The following is a 17106-nucleotide window of genomic DNA, read 5'->3' on the forward strand; positions in this document are numbered from 1 at the left end:
CCACAATGGAGGAAACAGGAAGCAAAGATCTCCAACTGGGAGTCTATTCTTAAAATCCCCTGCCCCTGATAAAGAAGATCAAATTCAGTAGCTTATTTTGGAGGGGCTTATTTACATATATTTACTGAAATTATTAGAATTTTGGGCTTTATTTGGGGAAATGAGATTCTGAAATTGGGGAAATAGGAAATGGAGTCAAAATTATTTCAACCACTTTAAACAATCCAGGCACCCTGTCATACAGATTTGCCTGAGCAAAGTGAAGTAGGGTGATGAGGCCTTTGGCAAAGTCAAACACAGCAAAGACAAAGCTTTGGAGGCCATTTGTTAGCCATGGGGTGGTATGATCTTGGATTCTTTGGGGATACACCTTCCAGTAGGTCCCATTTACCTGTACCCCGACACAGTTCTAAGGAGGAAGGCACAGCTCATACCATTCAGAGAAAGATCTAGGGGGGAAAATGTCTTAAAACATAGTCTTGCCCTAAAAACAGTTTTTTGGATTCATGAATATTTTAGATTTTATCCTTGCCTAGTTCATTTTTTTAAAAAAGTAAAAATAAAGGATCAAAGTGACATGATTCAAATCCTGTTCAAAAAGAAAAAGAAACAGCAAGTCTGAGGATTTATCCACAGCCTATCTACAAGGTTGGCCCTTGTTTGGCATCTGGGAAACCTAGGTTCCAGAAGTTGCCACTATCTCACAAAAAGAACTCACTGAGCCTAAACTATACAAAAATGCAGTTTATAGACACCTGCATTCCTTCTGGAATCTGGAATTTTGTACCTGCTAAGAAGAAGGTGCCCACATGAGGACGTATCTGTAGCTCTTATGACTCAAACGTTAACTAGTGAAGTTACCTGATACTGATTTTGCTGCTTTCCCAGTGTATTTCACTTCATAAATTTGCTCAAATATTAATATAAGTTCTCTGACAGCTTCTTCCACATGCTTACTTTTGTGGTTTAGAATATCAGCCCATTCTTTCGTGTATGTCTATTAAATAAAGAAATGGCTATTAATTTTCAGATACCTAAAAATGGTGAAAATTATTAGTATGACTTCAATTTATGAAACTACAATAAGTGCATTTGAAAATAACTACAGGAGCTGGAGGAAGAGCTTGGTGGTAAAACATTTGCCAAGGATGTTCAAGGTCCTGGATTTGACCTCTGGTACCACAAATAAAGAAATAAGATAAAGTTGCCAATGCTTTATGTTTCAGATCTAAAATTGCCTGCCACCAAAAGCACAGCTAGTAAAGTCCAAGCAGAAGATGAGAAAGAAAAATCTAGTCTTTTATTTGTACTTGACTCAATCGCACACATAAATCTAGAGCAGAAAGACATTGCCAAAAGTTGAAAATGAGCTGTGGTATAAAGAGCAATCCAAAGTGTTAAATTGAGATTGGAATGAGGTAAAGCTTTTAATGAAGCATGGTGCTGTATGCCAGGCATCAATTTGAAAGTTTGTATGTATTAACTAATTTAATTAAAGGACATTCTCTTGGAATAATTAATATTACAGTCTCTATTTCACAGATGAGACAGCCAAGGCTCAGAAGATAAGAAATTTGCCCAGGTCACACAGTAAGTAGTAAGAATCAGGGTTTGAACTCATCTTTGCTTCAGAAAGTCTGTGTTTTGCTTTTCTGACCTTTTCCAATAGCCAGAAAAGGGTTTAATGAAGAAGTCAAGAGCTAGTAAAATTCAGAAAACTGGTTTATAAAGTTGAATAAGGTTTTGAACATATCCAACAATTCCCATTCATTTTATAAAAGAGTCAAGTAAACAGTAGCAGTTAATGGGCCTTCAAGTCCAAGTGAAGGCACCTGACACTCTCCATGCAAATTTTTCCCAGATAAGCTTTGGGAGGTCCCATATTTGCCATGTTTCACTCCTGTGTGTTCCTTTCTTGGCGACTTCCTCTGTATCTGAACCTATTCTCAAATGGTATGCCTCCTGCTACCCAATGGACACATCCCAGCTAGACGATTCCCAAGAAAGGAACCAGACACTACCAGTTAAATTTGGCAGACTGAGCACTTGCTTGTTTAGTACTCCCTAATAACTCCAGAAACAACAACAACAACAACAAAACAATTTTTAAAAAACATATTCAGGGGTTGGGTTATAGACTGAGGCAGGAGAATCACAAGTTCAAGGTCAACATGGGCAATTTAGTAAGAAACTGCCTTAAAATAAAGTAAAATTAAATTAAATTAAAAAGGGCTGGGAATGGTGGAGTGCTGGCCTAGCACGTGTGACAACCTGAGTTCAGTCCCTAGTACTGGAAGGAAGGAAGGAAGGAAGGAAGGAAGGAAGGAAGGAAGGAAGGAAGGAAGGAAGGAAGGAAGGGAAGGGAAGGGAGGGAGGGAGGGAGGGAGGGAGGGAGGGAGGGAGGGAGGGGAGAAAGAAAGAGAGAAAATAAAGAAGAAAGAAAAAAGAACCCCACAGAATGAGAGAACATTTTTGTAAATCACATATCTGATAAGGGACTAGTATCCTTCAGGAATCATTATAATTAAGAAAAAGACAATCCAAATTTAAAATGAGCAAAGGATCTGAATAGACATTTCTGAAGAAAAGTATATAAAAGGATAATAAACACATGAAAAGATGCTCAACCTCATTAGCCATTAGGGCAATACAAATCAAAAGTACTATGAAGTGCCACTTCACAGTCAGTAGGATGGCCATCACAGAGGACAACAAGGGCCAGCAAGGATGTGGGGAAACTAGAACCCTCATACACTGCTGGTATGAGGAATCCAAAATGGATTGGATTTTGGAATCCAAAATCCAATTGTTGTTTTCCACTTTGGAAAACAACATGGCTGTTCTTCAAAAGGTTCAACACGGAGTTAACGTATGACCCAGTAACTCCACTCCTAGGTATATACACCCCAAAATGAAAACATGTCCACACAAAAATGTCTACACCGAATGTTATAAACAGTATTATTAATAACAGCCCAAAATTGGAAAAAGCAAATGTCTATCAACTGATAAACGGATAACTAAAAGGAAGTATGTCCATGCAATGCACTATTCTAGTAACAATAGTTACTAGAATAAAGTCTGGGCTGTCTGCCACTCACAGGCCAATATTCAGGACACAAGAGTTGATAGAAAGGAATAAGATTTATTCAGGGGTTGATATCTTGGAAGATGGAGATGCTGTCAACCCCATAGCTCCATCTTGGGAGGTCAAGGAGTACAAAGGGTTTTTATAGGGAGGGAAGGAAGGGGCAGGGCAGAAAGGCTGCATGCTGAGCAAGGTCTTTGTCATCTAGGATATTCGTCTCCTTTTTGCCTTCTTCTCTGGGACACTGGTGCACTAAAATGGACCTCAACCTCCTGGTTCTAGCTTCTGCAGTTCTTTTTAGATGGACATACTATTTTTCTGCAAGGTAAAGTCACATTGATTTTCCTACTTTGTGTTAATGGATGCATAGAACTAAAGACTAAGGAGGGGCATTACAAAGGTCATCCCATGTTCTGGGTTCTGTAAATCTCAAGAAAAAGTTAGCAGCTAACATCTTAACTATTTAGGTGGAACTTCCCTTCAGGGAAAAAAAAATTAACCAGAGGTGGGAAAGTGGAGGCAACATGTGTGAGGAACTGGAGAAGTTTGGTTGTAAACGAGAGGTGAAGGAAGATGGGGGAAGATTTTAGTTTTCATGGGCAAGGAAGAGGTGAGGGTATATTAGACTGCTGGTGGGAAGGATCCAGTCAGTAGTACAAAGTTGAAGCTATGGAAAACAGAGAGGGAGACTAGTGGAGCATGGTCACTGAGAAGGAGTTTTAGTTAGCTGTTTCACTGTTGTGACCAAAAGAACTGACAAGAACAGATGAAATTAGGGTGAAAAGTTCATTTTGGCTCACAGTTTCAGAGATTCAGTGCAGGGTCGGCCAGCCTTATGCCCCTGGGACTAAGGTGAGGCAGATCATGGTGGAAGGGTGTGATGGAGGAAAACAACTCAGAATGTGGCAACCAGGCGAGAGAGAGAGAGAGAGAGAGAGAGAATGCATTCTGTTCACCAAGGACAAAATATGTCACCCTCAATGACACATTCCTTCCAGCCACACCCTACGTGCCTATGGCTACCACCTAGTTAATCCACAACCATGGATTAATCCACTGATTAGCTTACACTTCTTACAATCTAATCGTTTCACCTCTGGAAACTCTTGTGTCATCTCACACAGGAGCTTTTGGGGGACCGATCATATTTAAACTATAAAGGCATTTGGAGGATCTCAATTTTGAAAAGAGGCAGAAACTTTCTCCATGGAACCAGAAGGAAGAAAAGATGGATACAGGAGCAGTCAACAATGCAACGGTAAAAAGTTTTTATATGCTTTAATTTATAAATCTATAAATAATTCCTGCCACTCCATCAAGACCATTTGCCAGATAATCCAGGTGTCATTCTTCATGTGCACCCTGCCGGCCCATTCTCCACTCTTCTCTGCCCTTCTCCAAGTAGTGGGAAGCTGACCACTGGGACGCCCTTAATCTCCAGCTGGGTTTGACCCAATGAGAAGATAGGAGAGCTAAAGGAGAGAGAGTGTGAGGTATTTCTTTTCTACTCTCCTCTTGCTTGGAAGCTGCATCTCTGGTTCATAAAATGATCTGAAACCACAGTTTGACCCAAACTAACCTCACCCTAAAAAATTATGTATGTCATTTTCTGATTTCTGCTTAGAGTACTACCTGCCTTGCCCTGTCCTTACAAATCATATTCTGCCTTACCAGTGGTCCTGCCCAATGGTACATTTATGCAAAGGCAGTTCAAGCTTTGCTAGACCTTTGATTATTCCAGGGCCAGTCACTGTGGCATACTGATTTGTGAAAGTGCTTTTCAAAGTTCCACTTCCTACATCCTGACTTACAGCACTGAGACTTTCCATTTATTTAATAATAATGCTTTTTAAATTGTGTCATCAATACAAACACCACATTCATAATCAGTCACTTATTCTATCCCAATTTCCTTCATTTGTGTGGTCTCTTTCTATGCACGTTAAAGTTCTTTGTTCATGTATTCAAAGCAAATTATCTCTGATAGCATGAATTTCCCCTGCTCAGCAACTGATAGTGTCAAATTAGTTATAAATACATATTGTGAGAAGATGGTTTCATTATTAATGGGACAAAAGGAAGAAAACTAACATAGAAATTCCTCTACTCCTTTGTATTCTGTTTGTATGTAGGTAAGACATGGTATTAAAGGCATATAGTCAAATTATAAAAATAAAGTTCATATAGTCAAATTCTACAATTAGAGAGAAGAAAGTGGCAGGCAGGAAATTATTCCCAAGCAGGAAATGGGACACTTCTTTGGAACATTTCAATTGCTGAGAAAAGATCCATATAGCATTTGAAGAGTTCTCCTTCCTTCGAAACCCTGTGATTCGGGGAACAGAGTAGACAGGGAGTGTCCCAGGTTAATTTTGCAGCTGATTGAAGAGTTGAAACAGAGATTCAGTGTGCTCTGAAGGGAGGTCTCTCTTAGGGATGATGGAATGAAACCCTAATATAATAGTGTATTTGAAAGAAAATACAAAAAGAGAAGCAATTAAAAATACAAGGAAAAATAAAAAGTTGCATAAGAATATATATTACACACACTACATAGCTCTGCATTAGCCATGTTGATACAGGCATAATAAAATCTAACTGAAAGCAAAAATGAAACTATTTTGAAAGAAAAAGGGAGGACTGATAAAGGATAAGATGAGAAAAGTATTTATTAAAGTAGGAAGAAAATAATGCTAAAATTCACCAACTCAAAAAATACTACCCTCTAGTATGTTTCTTAAAGATGTAGAAAAATTTATGAGAAATAAAGTTAAAAATGAGTGCCTTTCCTAGCACCAGACTGTGATCTCCTATAATGATTAAACTAGGCCATTAACAGACCAAACACATTTGTGTCTTTCCGCAATTTATTGAATAAAAATAAAGCCATTTCACTTTCGTTGGTTGCAATTCACAGAGTACCCAAGCAATCACAGGTTCTTTTATTCAAATATCAATAACTGAGCTGAGTTGTGGCACATGTGGAGCACTGGATTCAATCCTCAGCACCACATAAAAATAAATGAATAAGATAAAGGTATTGTGTCCATCTAAAACAAAAAAAAAATTTTTTAATATATTAATAACTAATATCTATAAAGCTCAAATCACACACCACACTTCACACAATGGGTTCCGGAAAGGCTAAGAAAGGGTTGAAGGTGGCTACAGTGTTCCAGGAGGCTGCAGGAGGAGAGCAAAGGCAGAGAGCAGATATAAATCCAAGAGTCCCTGCAGGTGGCCAGATAAGATTAGGAACCAGGCTCAGAGCTGTCAGAGCCCTGGAACTTATACTAGGACAGAGTCCATGTGGCAGGAAGTTTCAAAATGGGCCACATCAAGCAGGGAGATGGAGTTGTGCTGAAGGTTCCCACACAGAGTTGGAGGTTGGTTGCCTGTCGACCTCGTGTTGAACAGATGGTCTGATGACTGGGCAGCGGGTGCTGCCATCACCAACCAGGCCTGGGTGCTTCCACTTTGGTGTGTTTATATCTGGTAAGACTGTAAGGATGAAAATTTACCTGATAATGATAAAAGGACCAAACAACCAAGAAGATAAGATCAATTTAATCCCGAATAAACCAAGACTAAGAACAGGATATTAAAATGGGTTGTCCAGTGTTGTCTCAGTTATGGCCAAAGCTGAGAACAAGTGACTCTAAGCTCCTACACATCAGGAAGAAAGCACATCTTAAAAGGTAGTGCCACTGTCCACCATGAGGTTGCGGAGGGCAAGCTTGCTCATTGGTAGAGATTCGGTAGAGATAATGTGAGAATCTGTGTCCTCTAGAATTGGGGGATGGGGAGGGGCTGACCCATGCCTAAGTAGTTCTGAGGCGACAGGCTGGCAAGCTGCCCTACTAACCCCTGTAGGCAGAGGCGACCTGGGGAGAAGAAGCTGTTCTTTCAAAGAAAGAGGGCAAAAGCTCCTGTTTCCCATGGGCCAGACTGCACCCCTAGAAAGGAAGCCTTCCTTGGCCATCTCAAAAAGGATGCCAGAAAGATGACCCAGACCAGCACAGTGGGCACAGTGGAAGCACAGGGTAGTCAAGAAAGAAAGAAAAATAAAAGAGCCCAGTAAAATATAAATTGAGTGCTTCTGAGAAAGAATGTGTTAGACGCTAAGCCCCCAAAATGAGCAGATAGGGTTCTGTCTTTGCACTTTTGAGTCAGTGAGAAGTCAACAAGTATCCAAATCATTTCAATATAATGAGATGCTAAGGGGTAGATTTGATCCTGTAAGGACTTGATGCCATTGCCACTAAAGGATTTAAGTAGGAAGAGTTTCACGATCAGATTTGGGGGCATTATGGATGCATATGATGGAGCCCATGTAGAGCAGAGAGACCAGTTAGATCGCAACAATTGCTAACCTCTCAACAAGCTAAGAAGTAGGCGATAGGTACAGAAGAGACAATTGAAGTAAAATCTGAGTAAGAGGCAAAACCTGGCTTAGCCTTAAGACTGGTGGGATTTAAGAAATGGAGGTGAGGAAAGGTGATAACCCCCAGGTTTCTGAGTGACTTAAAGGCAAAGTCTGTTGTAGTTTAAGCCATGAGGAAAGTGATACGACTCTGGGAGCATGCACAGCGGAAGAAGAGCCCTGAACCACTGACAGGGCCCCAGGGCACCCGCACTGGGTGGAGGACACTAGCAAAATGATGTCTCAGGAGTGGCCATGACTTGAGTTATTGGACCCATGTTAGTCTTTGGCACTGAGGATGTCCAAAAGAAGCTAATCTAAAAAACACCACAGGCCCAAATGTCTACTTTTAGATTATCAATTCACATTTTATATTTATGGCTCAGTATTCTTGTGATGATAAAAAATAAATGCCTACCTCGTTGAGGGTCAACATATCTTCCACTTTGGTAGCACCACCTTCAGGTAAGGAAATTAACACCGTTTTGGCTATCTCCTTCAGAACAGTATCAATATGCATTTCACACAAATCATTGACCTACCAATGAGAGCAACAATGTAAATAAATTTAAAAACAACACTTTCCCTTCAGTGCTAACTTTATGCACTTGAGTTACTAATTACTTTAGAAGACTAAGCCTGGAAACTTGCACCCTGAGTCAAGCATAATTTGGCGGAAATGTTAGCAGTCTAGCTGCAAAGAAAGCTTGGAACTAAGGTTTTCTTCCGCAGCAACTGTGCATTATTTCTTTTGTTCTTCATTCCAGCAAGAGGCATTAGTCCCCAAGACACCAAGGCTCACAGAAGTAAAGTATCTTTAGGGAGGAACATGTAGCTAGAAAATGGCAGCAAATCCTACCCAAGTTTGTCCAGCTCCAAAGCCTCTGAGTTTATTTATCATACTGTGCTACCATAACACACAGACTAGTGCATCTAAAAATATATGCATGGTCTATGTGGCAACCATGTCAGAAATCCATAGATAGTCTCCATTTAGACTAATGCCTCATATAGTTAATTTTAGATGCATTAATATTAAAATTTAGGCACGCTGTTCTGCTATCTTCAACAGTCTATAATTATCCCATTTTCTAAACTACAATGAACCATCATTTTGTCATATTAAAGGCAAGATAATTCAGGATAAGAACAAGGTAACTTGATCCAAACCAGTAAAGGAAACATCAAGCATTTTATTTTTAACTTAACAGATGTTCTATTAGTTAAAAGTCAACCCCATTAAAGAGCTTCTATGTATAATTAAACTATTACTCATATTATCAGTATTAATGTATGTAACTTTTTAAAACTTATCAATTTTACCTTCTTTAAAAGTTGATTGAACATATCCAAAACTGATTCAACTTCTTGAAAGAAGCTTTCCAGTGTTAAAGATGACCATGTTAATATCGTAAGCCCTTGTCTCAACACACTTTCCACCTACAAAAAGTAAAGAGGTAAGATCTCCCTTTTCTTTTTTCTTTTTTGCAGTACTTGGGATTTAACCCAGAGGTGCTCTACCACTGAGCCATATTCCAGTCCTTTTAATGTTTTTATTTTGAGACAAGGTCTTGCCGTGTTGTAGAAACTGGCCTCAAATTTACAATCCTCCTGCCTCAGCCTCCTGAATCACTAGGATTACAGGCTTATGCCATTGTACCAGAAAACAGCTCCTTTTTTTTTTTTTTTTTTGGCACTAGGGATTGAATCCAGGGACGTTTAACCACTGAGTCACATCCCCAACCCCTTTTATTTATTTTTTATTTTGAGACAGGGTCTCACTAGGAACAGCTCCCATTATTAACAGGAGCATCTGCATGTATTAAAAAAAGGCTTTCTTTTATTACCTGCAAATATTATAGGTTACATTTTCCTAATTATATTTTCCCAGAATTATGCCTAAAAAGATGACTTTTTTGTTTTAAATCATATTTGGCTGTCCAGAAAGCAATCATGGAGCTTTAGAAAATGCTCATGATTTAGATTTAGGTTTTTTCCCAAAGGCAACAAAATTTAGACAAGAAATCATTTTGTAGGGGGGAAGAAAACAGAGCTATAAAGTTGAACTAGAAAGATAGAGGGTATAGGTAGGAATAGATGATCTAAAACCCATAATCTATAGAACATGAATCTAATTTTAAGTAACAGGGAAATCAATATAAACCTTCAGCATTACCAACCTTTTTCATTTTAGGATTCATCAGATTGACAAACACTGAAGGGACTTCCTGACATAAATCATCATAATACTGCAGAAGACCCTGTAAAAAATATCAAAGTGGTATATTTTACTTCAGTTCATGTTAAAGCAATGGCCATATTTTGATTCATATCAGGAAGGTTTCATTACACCTGTTTCCTCATGTCCTGCCACTATGTAAATTTACACTGATTTACTGTACTTTTTCTATCACCTATAAATTACCTAAGCACTCTTTTGGCATCTAGTCAATGGTGCTTTCCAGGTTTTACTTTTTCATATTTATTATTTTTCTGTCTCGATGTTATTTCAAATTGATTGGATAATTATCTTTCTGTGATGGTTGTTATTATACATTTTTCCCTTTGTGTTCCTTATCTTCTGACTCATTAGAACATACCCATCGCTGATGTCATACTTGCTTTCTGAGTTTAAATAAATCTATCTTCTCCATGCAACCAGAATTAATAGACTTTTAATTTTTCCTTTAGAAAGTATTTTAGAGATAAACTATGATGATCAATTTTTGACCATTTGTAAATTTTTTGACCATGTGTAATTTATTATACCATGGTAGGAGACAGAGAGTTGACTGACATCTTCCCCAAGCTAATAATATTAAACTGTTTCAGTTTTTACTTAATAGTTTCCAAGTTCTTCATTCCTTTCCTTTTTCTCTGATACTTGTAGTTGAAGATTTATTTATGATTGGCACTTGTCAAAGGACTTCGACTTTCAGATTATCATCCAATGCTAACAGAAATCCTGTAAGATGTGCTGTAAGTAATATTAGCCCCAATTTCCACCAGTCCTTTGACACTTGCTCCTCCAGAGTCACAACTAGTCAGTCCAAAAACCTGGTCTTAGAAGCCAAATCCACAGTTTTCACAATGCCAATGCTCCTCTGAGTTGTTTTTTCTGGTAACAATGACCTACTATTTTGGAAAGAGCTAAAACTATTCACCTCTTTGAAGGAAACATAGGCAAACTTTGTGACCCTGGATTAGGCAAAGATTTCTCAAATATGACACCAACAAAACAAGATACAAAAGACACAAGAAAAAATAGGTAAACTGGGTTTAATAGAAATTTAAAATGCATGTATTTTGAAGGCCATCAAGAAAGTGAAAGACAACACAGAATAAGAGGAAAATTTTGCAAATCGTATATCCAAAAAATCTATAAATATCTATTACAACTTGCAAATTAAAAGGTCAAATAGTTCAATTAAAAAATGAGATGGTCTGGGGTTGTAGCCCAGGGTGGAGCGCTTGTCTAACACATGTGAGGCACTGGGTAAAATCTCAGTGCTGCATAACAATAAATGAATGAACTAAAGGTATTGTGTCCTTCTATAAATAAAAAATAAAAAAATAAAAAGAGCAAAGATGGAGAGGATGTGGAGAAAAAGGAACACTTTTACACTGTTGGTGGGACTATAGATTAGTACAACCACTATGGAAATCATAGGCTCCTCAAAAGACTAGGCATATGATCCAGCTATACCACCCCTCAATGTTTATCCTGAGTCATTTTACTACAGTGATACATGCATACTGATGTTCACAGCAGCACAATTTATAATGGAATCAGCCTAGGTGTCCATCAATGGGTGAATGGACAAAGAAAATGTGGTATATATACACAACAGAGTTTTATTCAGCCATAAAGAAAAATGAAATTATGGCATTTGCAGGAAAATGGATGGAACTAGAGACCATTATGTAAAGCAAAATAAGTCAAACTCGGAAGGCCAAGGGTCATATGTTTTCTCTCATATGGGGAAGATAGAGAGGAAAAAGGAAAACAAAGATCAGGATGGATCTTATGAAAATCAGAGGGAGATCAGTAAAGGAAAAGGACCAGGAGGAAGGTGGAAAGGGAGTGGGTAAGTGCTTGGGAGTGATATTGGCCAAATTATATTGCTATATTATGTGCCTGTACAAATATGTAACAACAGATCCCACCAATATGTACAACTATAATGTACCAATAAAAAATTGTTTTAGTCAGCTTTTTCACTGCTGCGACTAAAAGACCCAACCAGAACAATTTTAGAGGAGGAAGAGTTTATTTGGGAGCTCATGGTTTCAGAGGTCTCAGTCCACAGACAGCAGGCTCCATTCCTCCTGGCTCCAGGTGAGGCTAAACATCATGGCAGCAGCTCACATGACCGTCAGGAAGCAGAGAGACTCCACTAGCCAGTACAAATACATATCCCAAAGCCACGCCCCCAGGGTCCCTCCTCCTCCAGCCACACCCCACCTGCCTCCAGTTACCACTCAATTAATCCCACCAGCTGATTAACTCACTGATTGGGTTAAGGCTCTCACAACACAATCATTTCCCCTCTGAACCCTCTGCATTGTCTCATATGTGAGCTTTTGGGGACACCTCACATCCAAACCATAACAATGTGCAAAAAAAATTAAAATGGGCAAAGAATCTTCACAGACATTCCCCTAAAAATCTACAAATAAGTTCATGAAAATATGCTGATCATCCCTAGTCATCAGGGAAATGCAAATCAAACCCATCGTGAAACAGCACTTCACATACACTGGGATGGCCCAGATGAAAAAAACCAGTAATAACAAGTAATGGCAAGGATGCAGAGATACCAGAACCCTCATGCACTACTGGTGGGAATGGAAAATTACAAGCCACTTTGGAAAACAGTACAGCAGTTTTCTAGAGGTTAAACATGGAGAGATCAAGTCAGTCAACTCACTTCTAGATAGAGATATCCAAGAGAATGAAAACATGTGTCCACACAAAAACTTGTGTACAAATGTTCACAGCAGTGTTACTCTTAATAGCTATAAAGTGGAAGCAACCCAAATGTTCATTAATAGATGAGTAGATCACTAAAATTTGGTATAGTCATGCAGTGGAATTTCATTTGGCCACAAAAAGGAACGAAGTATTGATACATGAAATGATATGAAGGACTTTTAAAAACATCATCCAAGTGAAAGAAGCCAGTCACAAAAAACACACAAATTATCTGATTCCATCTGTATGACATGTCCAGAATAGGCAGATCCATAGAGGCAGGAAGTGAACTGGAGAACTCCAGGGTGTGGTGTAATATAGGGAGTTGAGGGAAAATAGGGAGCAGATGCTAATGGATATGAGTCTGGGAGATGACCAAAGTGTCCTGTAATTGATGGTACTGATAGTTGGGCAACTTAATGAAGATACTAAAACCATTCCACTGTGGATTTAAATGGGTGAGTCATGTGGTATGCGAACCATACTCCAATAAAGCTAGTGCTTTTTTCCCCTCAGCACCCAGGACGGAATGCATAGCCTCACACATGCTAGGCAAGTGCTCCACCAATGAGCTACAGCCCCAGCCCATAGCTCTTAGTTTACAAAACCACTTTGGGAATCTATATTCTAATACTCTTATCTTTTTGTTGTACCTTTTAAAAAAAATTACTATATATGCTTTTTATACCTTTATTTTTATGTAGTGCTGAGGATCACCCAGTGCCTCACATGGGGTAGGCAAGCGCTCTGCCACTAAGCCACAACCCCTGCCCCTTGAATATCAGTTTTTGTGTGTCACTTTCATTTTTAGAATTTTCAGATGGCCCAGGACTGAACTTGAATTGAAGCAAAGCTCCACTTCACTCCACAATGTTGAAGAATCATTTCCACTCATGTCATTTTATAGTCATCCCACTTTCTTCATTTATATCTTATTAGAACCATAAGATTGAATGTATTACAAAGCTTAATGCACTTAATCTATAAAGCTACAATTAAAACCTTTTTAAAAACCAGCTAATTCATCACTTATTATCCAGAAGTATAAATCTGATTCCTGACACTCTTCTCCAATCTTTCCATCTCCAGTCTTTCTTTTTGCTTGCAAGTCAGTATTTTAATTCTATCAAGAGTCAACAGAGTAATGAATTTTCCCTCAATGTCAGCATAACTGTGCGGATGTTCTTCATACACAACACACACACACACACACACACACACACACGCCTTCAAAATAATCAGAAAACATCATCATCTTACCTGCAAATACAATTTGTCTGATTTCAATTTATTTTCCAATTTTAGCAATCTTTTTGCCTGCTCTGGAACATCCAACTTCATCTTTATCATGCACTTAGTTTCCCGCACAATTTCCAAAATTTTGGGATCAAAATTAACCAGCAACTTCCCTGTTTCTGGATGTCGCACAAAAAGTGTGGCTTGTAAAGCTACAAATAAATGAGTACCGGCATTATTTATTCTGGATTTCCTTTCTGCTCAGCTCTGTTTACATGTCTACCTTCCCCACTGAACTACTAACTTCATAAGGACAGAACAGTAACATTGATGCCCCAGGTACTAAGGCACAGTTTCTGGCACATAGTCAACACTCAAGACCTAGAAAGATGAAGGCAGAGTGTCTAGAAAGCCCTTAAATAAGATCCAGAGAAATAAAACTTGACCAATTACTGAGGTCCTTTGTGCTGTGAACCAGGATACTTTTCTGAGCGGGTCAAAGAGATCTGTGGTTTATTTTTGTGAATATTTACTTTACCCCTGAGAAAGAACCCGAAGATGGGAAAAACTACCAAAGATGACACACCTCACAGATTTCAATCTCTTTTGCCCTGATTTTCCTGGTTTCTGTAAGAAGGTTTACCTGAATTAAATCTCCATTCTGAATTTTTTTTACAATGAAGCTCAATATCAGTAAGAAATATTTAAACAATATCGAGTTGTGAAACCAGAGTGGGGAGAATTTTTTTATACTGTGTCTTAGATGAGCATCATTCATAAAAGTAGGCATTTTCAGATATATTTTTTATTAAGAATTGAAATACAAGATCCCAAATTGTTCTTGCTGGGTAGCCTTAGATTTTTTGCCATCCTAACATGAATTATTCTAGAAGCATAATACTAAAACATTTATAGAGACCTGTGTTAGCTTGTTACATTTCTTTTTTTCTTCTTTCTTTCTTCCTTATTTTTTTTGGCGGAGGGGGGTACTGGGGATTTAACCCAGGGATACTTTACCATTGAACCATGTCCCAGGGCTTTTTATTTTTTATTTTGAGACAGGGTCTCATCAAGTTGCTTAGGACCTCACTAAATTACTGAGGCTGGCCTCAAACTTGCAATCCTCCTGTCTCAGTCTCCCAAGCATGTGCCACCATGTCCAGCATTGTTACATTTTATTTTAACAAACATTATTAACATGAGAATTTCATTAATAACCACAGAATCTTCCAAGACTAACATAGAATGTGGCAGCATCAAATTTCTAGCGAAACAAAATAGCCCCTGTATTCTATTTTTTTTTTTTTTTTTTTTTTTTTTTTTTTTGGTGCTGGGGATTGAACCCAGGGCCTTGTGCATGCGAGGCAAGCACTCTACCAACTGAGCTATATCCCCAGCCCACCCCTATATTCTTTTGAAGTAACTTGACTTTTACTCACTAGTCCTGATAAGGTTCTTAATGCTATAGGTTTCATGAGGATTTCTTTTCCTTTTATTTATTTACTTATTTTCCGTACTAGAGATTGAACCCAGGGGCACTCTACCACTAAGCTGCATTTAGCCCTTTAAGAATTTTTATTTTAAGACAGGATCTCTCTAAATTACCAAGGCTAGCCTTGAACTTGTGATCCTCCTTTCACAGCCTCCCAAGCAGCTGAGATTGCAGGTGTGTGCCACAGCACTCAGCAAGGATTTTAATTTTATTCAACTCACTTGGAATCTTTTTAGAATTGGGTTAGGAATCATTCGCCCTCCCAAGTAAATTTCAAAATAACTTTGACCACTCATCTAATGAAATCTGTCTTCCTTAAGATTGTACTGAGCTTGCTTCAAAGGACAGAAAAGTCAGCAACAGAACCAGAACAGACAGAGAATGATGGCCAGGAAGCCTGCTCCAGACCGAGGGGGCATTTCACTCCCTGTGAACCACCAGCAGAGGAACTCTGTCAAGCAAGCAGCTAAAGGAGGCTGAAGCTAGGTGTCCAGCTATTACCCCAAGCATCTCCGTAGCTAAGCACAGTCACATTAGCGGAATACCAGGAAGCCTTCCAGAACAGTCCATTTCTCAAAGCCTGGGCTCACATGAAACAACTTCACTTTATACTGTTAGTTTTACTTGCACCCACTTCTCTTGTGCATGAGGTTAGGTGCAATGAGGTTATTGCACCTAATACATGTCAACTGATGTTCTCAAGGGGAACAAACTCTCCAGGAAACCTGACATAATCATCATTTATAAAGATAGTCTGATCTCTAATTGTTTTTAAAATATCTAGAGTTCCCCCCCCCCCCCCGCCCCGTGCCTGCCACCAATCCTGACCCTTTGAGAAGGAGTAAAGTACAAAGGTTAAGAGAATAGAGTTGGGAGCCCGACTGTCAGAGTGCATCCTGGCTCTGCAGTTCACTAGATGTGTGATCTCAGCAAGTCACCTAACTTCTCAGTGCCTCAGTTCCTTCATCTGATACACAAGGACAATAACAGCTCCTCCGAGGGTTGCTATCAGGATTAAAGGGACTGTATATGCAAATTGCTTAGACAAACCTGGCACACTGGTAAGCATATATGTATATATAAATGTTGGCTATGACCATTATTTAAAGGATTCAAGATGAAACAGACACAGAGGGCATCCTCAAGTTGTGAGGAGGAGACAAGGTGAACACACAAGGGAGTGTCACGGGAAGGAAAGGCAGATAAAATGTGCCGAGGACTTTGGAGGAGGAAAACATCATTTTCTGCCAAGAGGAATAAGAAAGGCCTTTCTGGAACTGGTGTCTGTTGAGCTTGTATTTGAACATGTACAGATAAAAGGAAGGGCATCGGGGACGCAAAATCCAGCAAGACACAAAAAGTAGAAAAGTGCACGGCATTGTAGATGCAAAACAGCGCACACTCCGCGCTTGTTGTTAAAAATTCTCTTTTGCCTTTTTTCGTGGTGTGAGTTTTAAGCTGATCTTGAAGTTCCATGGAGAACGCTGCTCCATTAGCAGTGTTTCAGCAGAATCCCCAGAGGCCACCTACAGCACATTTCCCAGAAGCAGGTGGCCCAGGGAAGCAGCTTATTGAAGGCTTAACTATGCCATTAGGGACCGGCACCCCGGGGACCCGGGGAGCGGTCCTCTAGGATGTAGGTATGCAGTGGATGGGCGTCGGTGTGGAACTGCCACGTCCCCACAGCTAAACTACAAGAGCTCTGGAGTGAAAAGGTAGAAACAGGAACGGCCCCCGCACCGTCGCTCCCAAGGACCCGCCTGCAGAATTCGTGCTGCCCACGCCTGCCACTCTGTGCTCTGCTGAAGGGGAGATCCTGGTTTGGGAGGCAGACGGCACTCCTCCAGGGAATGCTGGAAGACCTCCACCAAGGTCACGGCTCGCGCTGAAGC

General features: G+C 39.5%; 1 protein-coding gene across 1 annotated transcript in view; it reads right to left on the bottom strand.

Annotated features, from left to right (window-relative positions):
* Positions 1 to 17106, bottom strand: part of DNAH8 (dynein axonemal heavy chain 8) — a gene marked incomplete at its 3' end in the record, with an annotated part of 249573 nt that overhangs the window by 194241 nt on the left and 38226 nt on the right. Inside the window, exons 14-18 of the mRNA XM_079148326.1 lie at positions 13747 to 13934; positions 9692 to 9772; positions 8835 to 8951; positions 7930 to 8049; positions 862 to 997 (exon numbers count right to left, since the gene is read on the bottom strand). Coding sequence (XP_079004452.1) covers positions 862 to 997; positions 7930 to 8049; positions 8835 to 8951; positions 9692 to 9772; positions 13747 to 13934 — 642 coding nt within the window. The remainder of the gene's footprint in view (positions 1 to 861; positions 998 to 7929; positions 8050 to 8834; positions 8952 to 9691; positions 9773 to 13746; positions 13935 to 17106) is intronic.

This window comes from Sciurus vulgaris, assembly GCF_902686455.1.
Source record: "Sciurus vulgaris genome assembly, chromosome: 7".
Taxonomy (NCBI): Eukaryota; Metazoa; Chordata; class Mammalia; order Rodentia; family Sciuridae; genus Sciurus; species Sciurus vulgaris.